This window comes from Magallana gigas, chromosome 3, assembly GCF_963853765.1.
Source record: "Magallana gigas chromosome 3, xbMagGiga1.1, whole genome shotgun sequence".
NCBI lineage: Eukaryota > Metazoa > Mollusca > Bivalvia > Ostreida > Ostreidae > Magallana > Magallana gigas.
Window position 1 is genome coordinate 24,226,421 of NC_088855.1, and position 13,055 is coordinate 24,239,475.

Genomic DNA, 13,055 nt, shown 5'->3' on the forward strand with positions numbered 1-13,055 from the left:
ACCCAATGCTTACTGGCAATCATCTTGAAACTCTTGAAACTACTTCAATCAAAAGCACAAACGTTTTGACAATGTTTATTTTGTGTATTTAATTTTTGAAAACACTACATGGGCAACACCAGATATGAGAGCATTATTTGCAAATTCAAGAATGAGTTGAATGAGAGGGTAATTGGGCCCTGTGTGAGAGTCCTCCATTTTTGGCTTTTTGCTGTTGTAGTTATGCTCAGCCATCAATTGAGTCTCATTGAGTCCATTCATAATGGAGCTGAATCCTTGCCAATGGAGGAGAAAGGCAGACATAAAAACAGGAAATATATGGTCTACAATTTCATTGGCAGGAGGCAAATTGTCAATACAGTTGATGTGTTGTTGTTTAAATTCATCCACCCTTCTGGAAATTGTGGTGGAACAGTTATTAAATTCACTTCCGAGCCACATGCTTACGATCGTCAAAAACTTCACTTTGCCTCTAGAGAATTCAAGATCGTAGTCTTGTCTGTCCACTGTGGTATTAGAATTCTTAAATTTGACACAACAGAACTTAAGGAAGTCTAAATCAAATCCCTTGCCTTCATCACTGGCTCTGAAATGGTAGTTTAAAAGTTCAAGAAGGCTAAGGCATTTTTCCAAGTGCTCCCCTACAGAAAGATGATTATGCAAGGCCCTCTGTATTAAATTGTACAAATCATCCCAAGGTAACAAAGAATCTAGCATAGTTATTGCATAGACTTCCCTCTTTTTCTTGATGCCCTGGCCATTGTAGCCATTCAGTCTGTCACAAAATTGACATTTAAACATTCCGATGCCAGCATCACTTTGCTCTTTTTCAATACAAGTCTTCTTTGCACACTTCACACTGCAGGACTCTTGAGATTTAAGTCCACATTTCTGCCTTCCATTGGTAACACTTAGTCTATCATCTGATGTATCAGTGTTAACGGTTTTAAGGCATGCACTGCAAATCTTGTATTGGGCAATATCACTGTTCTTTCCACCTAAGTTTTGAAAACACAGACAACACTTTCCAGGTTTATCTCTATTTCTACTTAATTTGCTGGAAATATTATGGTTTTCTGTTATTCTTAAATTTTTAGAACAATTCAGATTACAAGTTGTACACGTTAGGGTTTGTCCACAATCTTCACAGATCTTATTAACACAAGTGTCCCTAACAACAGGGTTTTTGTTAGTTCTTATGGAATCATTATTTCTTGTTGTATCAATGTTCGAGTTTTCCATTTCTTTCTGTGTTATTTTCATTTGATCATACATTAAGCTGCCCACAGAAGCAATCTTGTCCTGATCATGTCCAGTCCCTTCCCCTAGCTTGATATGCCCATTATCAGGAATTTTATCTGGTTGAGTCGAGCAGTTGTGAGAATCAGCAGTAGGTGTCTCCGAGACCAATTTAAATGGTGACATTGCTTTATTCATCACAGTCTTTTCTAACGTCACCTCTATAGTTTCAGATGGCAAATTCTCTGCATTGTAGGACTTCAACCACAAGTCCTGAAATGATAATAGAAACTATAATTATCAACAGCTTTAGATAATTCTCTCATATATTACATGTATCTCTTCTCTTTATACATGTAGTATAAAAAAAACAAGCTTGCAATGAATGCCCGTACAAACTGTTCATTTTACTTTAAAAACGAAATACTTTTGAGCATACAGTTACAATATATGATTATATGTAAGCGCAGCTTATACATGTACCGGTATACATAATAAAGTATTTCACGCAAGAATCTACAAAATGGATAAGTGCCACTTTCTAGTGTCGGCTCATACATAATAATCTGCGAGAGTAACAAATGACAATTCTCAGTAGAAGATTAGCTAAGTGTATAGAAAAATCATTTAAGATGCAATATTTTATAAGCTATTTGTCTGCAAACAAATTCATAAAAATGTCATAGTTACTATGGAAATTTGGGATTTTCATAAAGTTAAACATCAAACAGGGACTCAGCAAAATTGTGAGTCCTGTGAATCAAGTGGGAATCCATGCTTCATATAACCCTATATAAGATAAACTATCTTGAGATCAATTTTCTATGTTCAATGGTAGATTACTTATAACATATACTGTAGATTTCTTTTTTTAAGCTAGTATTTAATTCTGCAATTCTCGAATTTGGTATCAATTTGGGAGAATATAAAATTGCAAATGCTGAACCTTTATTATAATTCATATACTTTGCAACTGTCAGAAAAAAAAAAAAGCAAAGCTTAAAAATTTGCTTCCTTTATCATGCTTCCCATTTAGCTCTTTAATATTAATGGTGATGGTGTAACATTAAATAAGTCAAACTCACAGATAAGTGGTGTATACATTCTTTCTGCAATGATCTGAGATGATAACTAAAAGCCAGTTCAAAAAGCCCATGTATGGTGAAGAACCACAATGCTGACGACTTGGAATATCCATCAAGATGAAAATCTAAAAAAAAAAAAAATTATGAATATGGAAATGTCTCAAATACTCAAAATACTGCTTGCAGCTTCTACAACACTGAAAATTTAGTATCAGGTCTTTCTACGGTAATTAACACATTTGTTGTTATGAAACAGCAAAGTCTTACTCTAATGTGCAATTACTTGAATATAATTACAATGTATTATCAAAATCTAACAAGTAATTAAGTTTTAACTCTCTCAAATACCACTTTCGATGAAACGTAAATTTTTCAGTGTAGGCATTTTTTTTTTAGCCTATCAAAATTAACTTTGTGTCCCCTGCTCTATGAACTCACCTTTTAAAATGAATTTGGCTGCCATTCCAAGTCTTCCATACTTGTTGCTAATTCTTGACATGTTTGAATTTCCTGGCATGACATCACAGGCTAGAAATAAGGGTGTGCCTCGACACTGAAAAGGCATTAGATATTGTCATGCTAAATACTTCTTTTGTAACTGAAAGAACAAGATGCTCTTTGGGCATCTACAGTCATATGCCTACAGTCATACATCAAATGCATTTGGGAATGTCAACTCTCAAGAAATGTTTACATATACATTTATAACATATATAATACCTTAAACTTTACTGAAAAATAAAATGTGCAATGCATAAATTATTTACAAAATATACTGGTTTAAAAGGATACTTAATTATATTCTCTAAGACTTCTACCCTTCTAAAATTATACAGGTTATCTAGGGTATGGGACTGCGAGTTTTCTAGCTAGTACTTGTAATGAAATCACTAATACATATGTTGCCTCTTTGACAACTAAGGTCTTATTGTAGAGAAAGGCTCAAATAAAAAGTGTTGGTATCTTCTAAGAATATAAAATTATAGGACTATAAAATTGCTAGATAGGTACTGTTGATATGTTGACATCTATCTAGTAAGACTAATTTTATTTATGCAGAGGGCAATGTTGGACTCTTCTCAGGGTTGCATATAATAAAAGATGTTGTCATTTTCAGTTATAAAAGAGCAATCGGTTCTGGATCTGGTGACACTATGCAATGCTGATGTGACAGATATTAAGATAACCCCTCACAAGCAGATTGTGAGGAAACAAAGAATCTGACCAACTTTACAGACAGACACTTGGTCTGGTCCAAAATATAATGAATTAAAATTGCTAGTTTCATCCACAGTCAGATCAGACAGACTAATCTAAATGTAAATACATGGTGCATAAATATCTATAAATTGAGACTCACATTACTCTTGAAGTAAATTTATATTAAAAAACCTTTAATATTGACAAATCGCACTAAGTTTTTTATAGTTCAATGTTTATACCTTTTTTATATGGTCAGATACACAGATGGTCACTATCAGTTGGTTTTGTAATCAGGTCAATGAAATTAAAATTTATTTTTTTATTGGGGGGGGGGGGGTGTGGGTTGTGTGAATTTGACAAGATTTCGTGAAGACTGTATTAGAAGAAATAATCTTACATGACCAGACTACGCTCAGGCCACAGAGAGAATCGAGTCCGTAGGAAATCTGTCATTTAACGACAGAACATTCTATCTATGTTAAAGTAAACGGGCTGGATTTATGGGTAAACATCTATGGCATCTCAGAGTGACAAAAAAGTGGTTTAAATATAAATTAAATTTGAATATCATAAAAAACAATTACACTAGATAGCGATGATGGGAATGTCACTTCAGCTCCTTGAAGAAGAGACATATATCGAATGCGATAAGGTCCCATGTGAAGAATATTACATTCAACAGTTGGCTTGAAACTGCTTTTGTCCTCCATGTTGTTTTTTCAATGATTTACTCCGACCCTGTTCACTTTGATAATAAATGAAAATAAAAATATTGGTACGTCAATATATACACAGTTTAACTTGTATGTAATTTTATTATTTTTTATTCTTAATCTTATATGATATATTTTTTTCTTAAAATGAAATCGGCCTAATTTACTCCGCGACTGTTCAGAAAACACTTCCGTTGATTGAAAAATTGAAAATGGAAGAAGACGTGTTTGGTAGTGTTTCTGCGTTATTCGACGAGTTTGAAAAAGACAGAGATTCATCTACGTTTATTGCATTCGATCGAACAAATGAAGGAGAGGAAGATAAAAGTCGAATCCTCTTTACAATCGGGGGATCAGATGGAGAGTCATCTGACGAAAGCGAAAATGAAAGTAAAGATGGAGACTTAGAAGAAGATTCGGTGATAATTCCAGAGGGAATGTTTAACGAATCTGGCAAAGAACACACCAAAGAGAACGACTCTAACTTCAAGTTACTTCATGACAGTATCCTGATAATGTGTTTGTTTTTAAATTTTAATGATAAATCTTAGCTTATAACTGTGCAATATACAAAGGTCCGCAGTACAATCTCTTAATATAGCTACATGTATATAGCTTGAATAAGCTATCCAGAATAACTATTAATATGCAGTTTTGTAAGAGATGTAATATGAGATATGGATAAAATATCACAAGTTTGTTACCACTCTTATTTACACCATGGACCACTCAAAAAGCAACCTTTATACTCATCCAATTTTGTTTCCTTCAGAGACTTTGCTCTTAAAGATCTAAAAGTTTAGAACAATCGATTCATGGCCACACAGTTACTTCTTGAATGAAAAAAAGAGGTCAGGTAAAGTAAACAAGATACTTGATTGATAATAATGCAGCACTATGTAAAAAAATCATACTTATCCACACCTCAATGCACACAAGGTGGTTTACAGAACTGATCAAAGTTGAAAACTATCACAGCAGTTAAAGCTGATTCTCTATATATGCTGAAAAAATTTAAGAAACATTTAAGAAAAATGTATGAGAAAATAGCTTTAGCAAGCTATTCTGAATAGCTTGATAAAGCTATATATCTTATTCAATCTTTATAACTAAATCAAGAGATTGTACTGGACCTGATACAGTCTACACTTACATCAGTTACAAGTATAAGAGTACTTATTATAGGTTTGTTACTTAAATGATCACCCAAAATAAGTCAGTACCGGTACATGTATTAACAAAACTTAATAAGTGTTTGTTTTCCCAATGACTATAAAATGAGACAATTATTCACAAAAAAGTAATGATCTTTGCAAATTCATGTAAAAGTGGTCTTACATCTTGTTCAATTTTACAAGGTCAAACTCTTAAAAATTCTCATCTTTCAAATACTCTTAGAAAATCTTCGCTGCGCCCTTGTTCATTTCAATGTTTTGATGCTACATCGGTATTTAATTTTGAAAGGGCATGTTCACAACTTTGGTCAAATTTTATTTTTTCTATTTTTATTGTTTAATACAATGCTTTTGTAATGTATATCTTATCAACCAAAATTTGACTGTCGGTCGTAGAGTTATAAGATGTGAACAAGGTTTGTGCCATGATGATGTTTTATATTGGTTCAATATACTGATGAAAGTTCTTTCTTAAACTCATGGCCTAATAAAAAGGTGTATTTTAAAACTGCAGTAATTTTTTTCTATAGAGTTAAAATTGTCAAGTTAACAATGTTGTACTTACCGGTATGTCAAGATGTTTCCAATTTTTTGCTTGTTTCTTAACAAGTTTAAGAAAATAAATTTCAGAGATTTGCAGAAATCATTGATTCTACAAGGTAAGTGTTTCTGTTGAACTATGGTTATCTTGAAATTTTATGTTTGTCAAAGCCACAATTTACCGAAACTTGATTATTAAACTTCTATGATGACATTGCACCCACATAGGTGATGCATCTCTGCATCCAGGATAACGCAACCATTAATGTTTATAGGATTTTGAATTTTAAACCAGACTTCTTTTGAATTACTTAGCTGATAATTGAAATAGCTTGACAAAATTTTGTAAAAACTCCAATACTTTTACTCAGTACATGTTTACCTTTGATTTACATGTAATTTAAGAGGGCCCTTTCCCATTACTTGTTTTTCATGTCTTTCGTATATGATATGTTTAAGACAATCAGTTATCTTAACATTAGGCTTTGTTGCAAAAAGTCACAGAAAAAACCACTTTTGCACGGTAATTCATAAGATAAACTCATTTGTCACAAAATTTGGTAAACAGTTATAGATTAATCATTAATTCTTTTTAATTACTTTTTATGCAGATATGTTCATGATGAAGAAAGTCCTGGATGTCAAATCATATTTCAAAACAATAGATTTTCCAGGTAAGATGATTATTATTTTAGTACTGCAAGGGAATCTTTTTGCATTTCAGAACAACATATTACCATGCATATATGAATAACTTTTAGTGATGTACTTGATTTAGTGGAAGCCACATTCTGCCAAAAACACTAAATAAAACACGCAGCCAAATCATAATGTAGTATGTTTACATTATTTGGATAGAGCAAGTTATTGTCCCCCTTAGAACAGCTGCACCTTAGGTAGTAGTTGCTATCTTGGGGGATTATATAATTGTATAGCCAGTAAGTTAAAGAAATTCTTGCATACATGTACATATTCGACATTGCAGTATGTATTACATTCAATATACCAGTTACTTTGTGTTGGCATACACTGCATAAAGAATCCCATAAAGGACTATATATGATAAGAGCCTAAAATGGCCCCCTAAAATGAACATCATCATTTTACTATCATTCTTTGTTTTCTTAGTACAGGTATGTATATGATGTGTTTACATAATATTCATTTTGGTTCAAGTGCCCACAATTTAGATATATGACATTGTAAAGACAACCTTTTCCCGCCATTTTTGCATTTTTAGCGTAAAACAGCTTTTTTTCAAGCAGTTTTTCCTTCCGAAAACATAGAGCGAACAAATAAAATATTTTAATCAGAGATGTATCTAGCCAAGACTAATAAGTGACAAAAAAATTTTCCTTCTTCAAGCATGCGCTCTATATTTCCCATTCGTAAATAGATAAGAAAAATGTCAATTTTTGGCTGATTTTGATTGAATTATAGAAATGGCGTCACTTCTGACGTCATATACTGCCAGTGAGTGCAAATAAATCAAATAAATAGATGAAAAATATATTTTATATCAACTCTTCTAAAAAATTAGTTAACATTTTATTGTACCATAAACACTTAAAAATGGCGAATTATGGGGGCCAAATTTAACTCTTATCATATATAGTTCTTTAGCTGTTTTTAAAGAAGTAAAATTCTTTGAATTGCAGAAAGTACCGTCCAGAGATTGAAAAATTTATTGCTGTTCTGATGGAGAGGGATGCTCAAGACGAGGAAAGGATACCAGACCTGAACTTAAAGGTAAACAGCTCAGGACAGGTGAACTGTACACAGGTTTGAACAGTTGATAGGCACAGACTCGGTGGTGAAGCAGCTTGTTAACAGATGTGAACAAATACCTTGTTTTTATTCATATCAGATGCATTCTCAGTTGTAAGTACTAGTACATTAAGATTCCTCAAGAAATCCTTTATACCCTCCCATGATAATTTTATTATGTTGTTTCATTCCATACTTGTTTCACAGGCTGTTTATTTGAAGTGTATTTATGAGAAAAAAAAATTCTAAAATAAAATGGATTGGTATGAATATAGAATTTTATGCTTTATTTTTTTTCCAGTCCTCTACTCTAACCTGTGTTGACATTAATGGGAAATTAGATTCTTCATTGAGAACATCAGAAATGTGGGAAGCACACGCTGTAAGTCTTAGAATTCAACCCACAAAAACATGCATACCAATTTCGATCTTCGTTAAAAATTCCAAATCTACAATACAATTTAGCAATCAAAACATTTATTGAGTTACATGCATTGACATTGTATGGTAACTAGCATCCAATAAAGGAGAATATAATGATTGTGTGAAAATATTTATCCACTGCTATAATTATGTACTCTAGCAGATATGTGATACAGTGATAATAAACTTGGACTACAGAATTTAAAAAAAGTTAATGCAATTTTTAATTAGACAGCTGTTTGAAAAGGATCCTTAAAGTTATATGTTTTATTTTTTCTCTTTAAGATTATTGGTGCAAGTCAATTTCACAGAGAGTGTATGATTGACAAACTAGGTTTCCCTCTGACACGGAATGAGCCACTTCTGAGCTATGGATGGGATATCCCAGCGTATCCTTGTCGTGTCATCACAGACCATATTAAATTACATGCTTAGGGGCTTACACATTGAAAATTATTGAAACCCACTTTTTATTCTGAACAATAAATCAAATTATGAAGTTAAATAATACATGTATGTTAGTTGCACCCTTCTCTTCAGTTTTTCCATGTGATGGTGCTATTCAAACATCCCTATTTGTATTGCTGAAAATACACATATACACACTCTAAATATATACAGTTTAATGAATAGCAAATAAGAAAAGAATTTTTATGATGTCTTCCAAAAACTTTATATATGTACACCAATGTCAGAATCCCGTTGAAATTGATAAATCTAGAAACTAGAGGTATGCGGGAAAATATAGTGTTGCTTAATCATTTTGCAGATGCATAGGAAAAAATGATATATATTTCTTAATTGTTTAGATATGAACAGGTGTTTTTTGAAGCTTTGCCAGTGGACAAATCAGCTGATCCCTTAAAACCGGCAAGGTATACATACGAGTACATGTTTTGCCAAGATAATTTTTGTCCATCAGAGTATTGTACGTAATACATGTACTGCTGTCTGTGAAGTTTTGATAATCAGATATATATATGTGTGTGTTTCTCTCTTCTGTAATTATCAGACCCAAGCAGAGCTGCTTTAATTGTGAAGGCGATCACAGAATCAATGAATGTACACAGCCAAAGGACTTCAGTCGAATCCGAATGAACAAACAGAAATTTATGCAGCAATCACATATGCAGAGACAATCGTATGTGTCATATCTCAGAGAGAGAGAGAGAGAGAGAGAGAGAGAGAGAGAGAGAGAGAGAGAGGAGAGAGAGAGAGAGAGAGAGAGAGAGAGAGAGAGAGAGAGAGAGAGAGAGAGAGCAAAGTATGCAAGTGTTTTTGCACAAGTTGTGTACAACAAAGTTTACAGTGTACATGTATATCATTATTTTTTTTAGTTTCTGAATCATCAGGGCTTTTAATGATATATTACAGGTCACAAAGATATCATGAAGAGGGTGAGAAGGATCCAAGATTTGCTTCATTTAAGCCAGGTGTTGTCAGGTAACTTATTTATAAAAGCACTAAAACTAATAGTTAATATAATACAGCTTGATTTATTACTGTAAACAATACCTTGTATTTTATATGTGTTTAAATACATTATTTTAAACCCATGTTAAACTTCACAATGTTTTAGTCGAGAACTACGCAAGGCGTTAGACATCTCTTCCAAGGAGCTACCCGAGTTTATTTATCGGATGAGAGGCCTTGGATATCCACCAGGATGGATGCAGGAAGCACTCAACAAAGAATCTGGAATATCCATATTTGACAAGGACGGAAATGGCAAGCAAAATAAGATTGCTCCCCTTGAAATACATTGTTGAATGACATCAATCTGAATGTTGAGCTTGTAATGATAATTTGATCGATTTCTAAGACCAAAAATGTAGGCAGTTTAACAAAAGAATATCTGTGCAATTTTCATTGATTTGGGAAAAAAGCAATTTAAGTCAATTTCTTTATTGCTGTCTCTGATTATAATTGTTTTTGTCTTTTATAGAAGTGTTAGTAACAGGTGAAATGATGGAAGATGGAGAAATACACGACCAGCTCCCTGATCAAGGTACACTAGCCAGTGTATGATTGATTCTGCATTTACATGTACATTTATGTCTGCTATACTATAAGATACATTTCATTTCCCACTTGAAAATTCAGAACAATGTACTAGTAACAGATTATAGCCAATTAAAATCTTTGAAATACTGGTATGTATTTGAAATCTAATTTTTTTTACTAGTACATGTGCATGAAAATTTGTGATGGAATAATTAACTAATTTTTTATCGCCAGCTCAAATTGATCCGGAGAAGATTATAGAGTATCCTGGATTTACGGTCCCTCCCGCAGAGGGAGTCAAGGATGTGAGTGTCATAGTTTTATTGTTGTTAACATTTTACCCTGGGTATGTGTTGTGGTAGACTCTTGTGCAAGGCACTTTTGATTCAATCCGATTATTGCTACCGTTAATGGTATTCTTTGGAAATTCTACCATCTGTACACAACTATACATCATCAAACAAATAAACATGTCTCTCACTTTGGATCGATCGTTTATTAATTTTCCTCATTACAAACTGAAATAAAAATTTTTAAAAATGTCTATACAGGTGCAGCGGTGACTCGAACCCCTGTACATTAGGTAGTTACAAGCTATAGATATCCATGGGCCCACGAAGGCAAATATTTTGCCGAATAAGTGTTCGAACTGTAAACATTAGGAGACTAATGAAATTTCTTAAAAGGCAGATTTATGGTACGAATGAAAAATTTCAGGATAAATTTAAGGTACCTCACTACACCTACACTTATACTTTTTAAGACACTACGTCACAAGATGTCGATTTAAATGTTTTGTTAAACTGTTTATATCGTTCGAGTGGTTTGTATATCGTCATAGCTCAGTGGTTAAAGTATTGGGCTTCTGAACCGCAGATCATGAGTTCAATTCAGCCTGGAGCTTTTGTTCATGTTAACGGAATTAAACTTTTAAAAATGTAATTTTTCATCTAAAATTGCATATTTTTTTGCCTATTAGACTTAAATACTTCTTATCCATTATGATATCTATCATAATCAAATAATTTTGTGCTGTTCTAAGAAAATATTTTACGGTGTAGTGATCCACCTTAATAGAGTTATTGGACATTGCTGAGGATCAGATACCGGTATTGTTAAATTGTTATACATGTATATATTTAACACAAGAACAAATTTTTCTTTACATCAAGGAACACGAAAAGTATGGATATTTACCAATGCAGCATATTCAGCTTGTTACAACTTTAAGAAATGATCTTCAAGAGGTGGTATGTACATGTACCGGGTACTCCTGAAGAGCTTGGTCCTTTTCAAAGATAATTAACATTGTTTTTTTCTTTTTTATCCCTTTTTGTACATTCTCTTCCAGTCAAATAGCAAGAAAAGAAAACTGGAGGAGGTAAAGGAGTCTGCCAAAAGGAGGCAGAAAATGGTGGATGATGACATGGACATTGTGGAGGGTAATGAACAGTCAGAATTGACAAGAATATGACACATTTTACATTCTGGGAGTTCTATCCCGTTATTAACTTTCTTGTTTCTGTTGTTGTAACTTTTCTTATTTGTTAACTTTCTTGTTTCTTGTTCTGTATTTATATATACCAATATGATATTTTTTAAACTCTTTATTTTAGAATCTCCTTCACCATCTGTCAATGGTCATGTGTTTGTCCCACCACTTCCAGTAGATACTCCACCCAGCAGACCACCCTTACCCCAAAACACCCCACCCCCAACTCCACCAGCCCCCAGGCTCAGTCTCCCAAGGGTAGCCAGGGAGATCTCCTTGACCGAGTCGGAGAGATCAGAATCCCCCTCTCTGGAGGAGCTGGAGGGACAACTTAAACTGCTACAGGAAAAGTTAGCTTCAAGCGAGGGCGATGCAGATCTTCAAATATTGGACAGCTGTGGTGCCAGTGATGATGACAGTAACTCTGATTTGTCTGAACTCTTGGCATTAAAGGAGAGGATTCTGAAGAGGACAGATTCAATTTCCTCAATTCAGACCTTTGGTGAGCTAGGCTCTGGTGGATCCTGTCCAGGCACCCCCCAACCTACCACCAACAATGCAGCTATGAACTCTTTTGGCAGTGTACCCAGTGCCTCGATCTCCAAAGATTTCGGTACTCCCATTGTGAAGGGACCTATTGAACTGTTACCGGACAGTTCCAAGTTTGGTGACGGAATAGAGGATCATATTCCGTACGAAAATCTGCCGGATGCCACGGGTACTTACGACAAAATCAGAGATCTCATCAGTAGAGTTAGAACAATAAAGAAGAAAAAGAAAAAAATAGATTAAGTGTGTATTCATCATGCATCAATTTTGTACCATTTTATGTTTTGTACATTTTCTGCATATATAGTGACTAGTATGCATGCATTAAGAAAACTTCTAATCAACAATATTGGGATAATCATTTACAGCAATAAACATTTAGATTAGTGATATAGTAAATGAGAGAAAATATTAATTTATACAAGGTATTCATGAGGCATCAGCAAGTGCAGTTAAGACTGGCATTCGATCTTGGAAAGTTCTCTTTATGGATCAAACCCGTCCACAGGTTATAGATTAATGTGTCTCTATGTATGACAATGTAAATCTTTGAATTGTGACAATTAAATTTTTAATGAAACCATAAACACTTTTGTTTTATCAGGTATTTTAATATATTGTAACCAATGTAGAATCTTGCACTACAAAAAACAGACAACTCCTAATTTACAATTGGAACATTGTTTCGAGCATTATTTGCTTATTTTCGCTGTGTTTTACATCAAGTTTCCATGATTTGCAAAATATGGCAAAGTTTACATGAAATCCTTCATTTACAGGAAATAGCAAAAACAAAGCTCAAAAGAGGAGAAAAGTCATGTTGAACAAATATACGGTAAATCTATGCATTCAAGTTTTTCTTCAT

General features: G+C 33.5%; 2 protein-coding genes across 2 annotated transcripts; one reads left to right on the forward strand and one right to left on the reverse strand.

Moving 5' to 3' along the window:
• Positions 1-62: 62 nt before the first annotated feature.
• On the reverse strand, positions 63-4,273 carry LOC109617283 (uncharacterized). Its single transcript, XM_034482650.2, has 4 exons — positions 4,112-4,273; positions 2,763-2,877; positions 2,325-2,449; positions 63-1,512 (listed from the first exon to the last, which is right to left on the reverse strand). Exons 1-4 carry the CDS (start codon positions 4,235-4,237, stop codon positions 76-78), a joined length of 1,803 nt encoding a protein of 600 aa, XP_034338541.2. The 5' UTR covers positions 4,238-4,273; the 3' UTR covers positions 63-75.
• Positions 4,274-4,406: 133 nt separating this feature from the next.
• LOC105317469 (zinc finger CCHC domain-containing protein 8) lies at positions 4,407-12,777 on the forward strand. The gene is made up of 15 exons (XM_011414111.4): positions 4,407-4,744; positions 6,032-6,074; positions 6,567-6,629; positions 7,614-7,704; positions 8,024-8,104; positions 8,431-8,534; positions 8,955-9,020; positions 9,158-9,286; positions 9,520-9,588; positions 9,725-9,873; positions 10,091-10,153; positions 10,384-10,454; positions 11,322-11,399; positions 11,501-11,591; positions 11,766-12,777. The coding sequence occupies exons 1-15, from the start codon at positions 4,453-4,455 to the stop codon at positions 12,431-12,433; spliced, it is 2,058 nt and encodes a 685-aa protein (XP_011412413.3). The 5' UTR covers positions 4,407-4,452; the 3' UTR covers positions 12,434-12,777.
• Positions 12,778-13,055: the final 278 nt, after the last annotated feature.

Excerpts from the sequence above, each read along its gene's own strand:
- LOC109617283 (XM_034482650.2), bottom strand. The coding sequence starts at position 4,237 with ATGGAGGACAAAAGCAGTTTCAAGCCAACTGTTGAATGTAATATTCTT. Across the intron at positions 2,878-4,111 it reads TCCCATCATCGCTATCTAGT|TGTCGAGGCACACCCTTATT; the intron begins GTAATTGTTTTT and ends ATGCCTTTTCAG. Across the intron at positions 2,450-2,762 it reads AGCCAAATTCATTTTAAAAG|ATTTTCATCTTGATGGATAT; the intron begins GTGAGTTCATAG and ends TTTTTTTTTTAG.
- LOC105317469 (XM_011414111.4), top strand. The coding sequence starts at position 4,453 with ATGGAAGAAGACGTGTTTGGTAGTGTTTCTGCGTTATTCGACGAGTTT. Across the intron at positions 8,535-8,954 it reads TATGGATGGGATATCCCAGC|ATATGAACAGGTGTTTTTTG; the intron begins GTATCCTTGTCG and ends TTAATTGTTTAG. Across the intron at positions 11,400-11,500 it reads GAAATGATCTTCAAGAGGTG|TCAAATAGCAAGAAAAGAAA; the intron begins GTATGTACATGT and ends ATTCTCTTCCAG.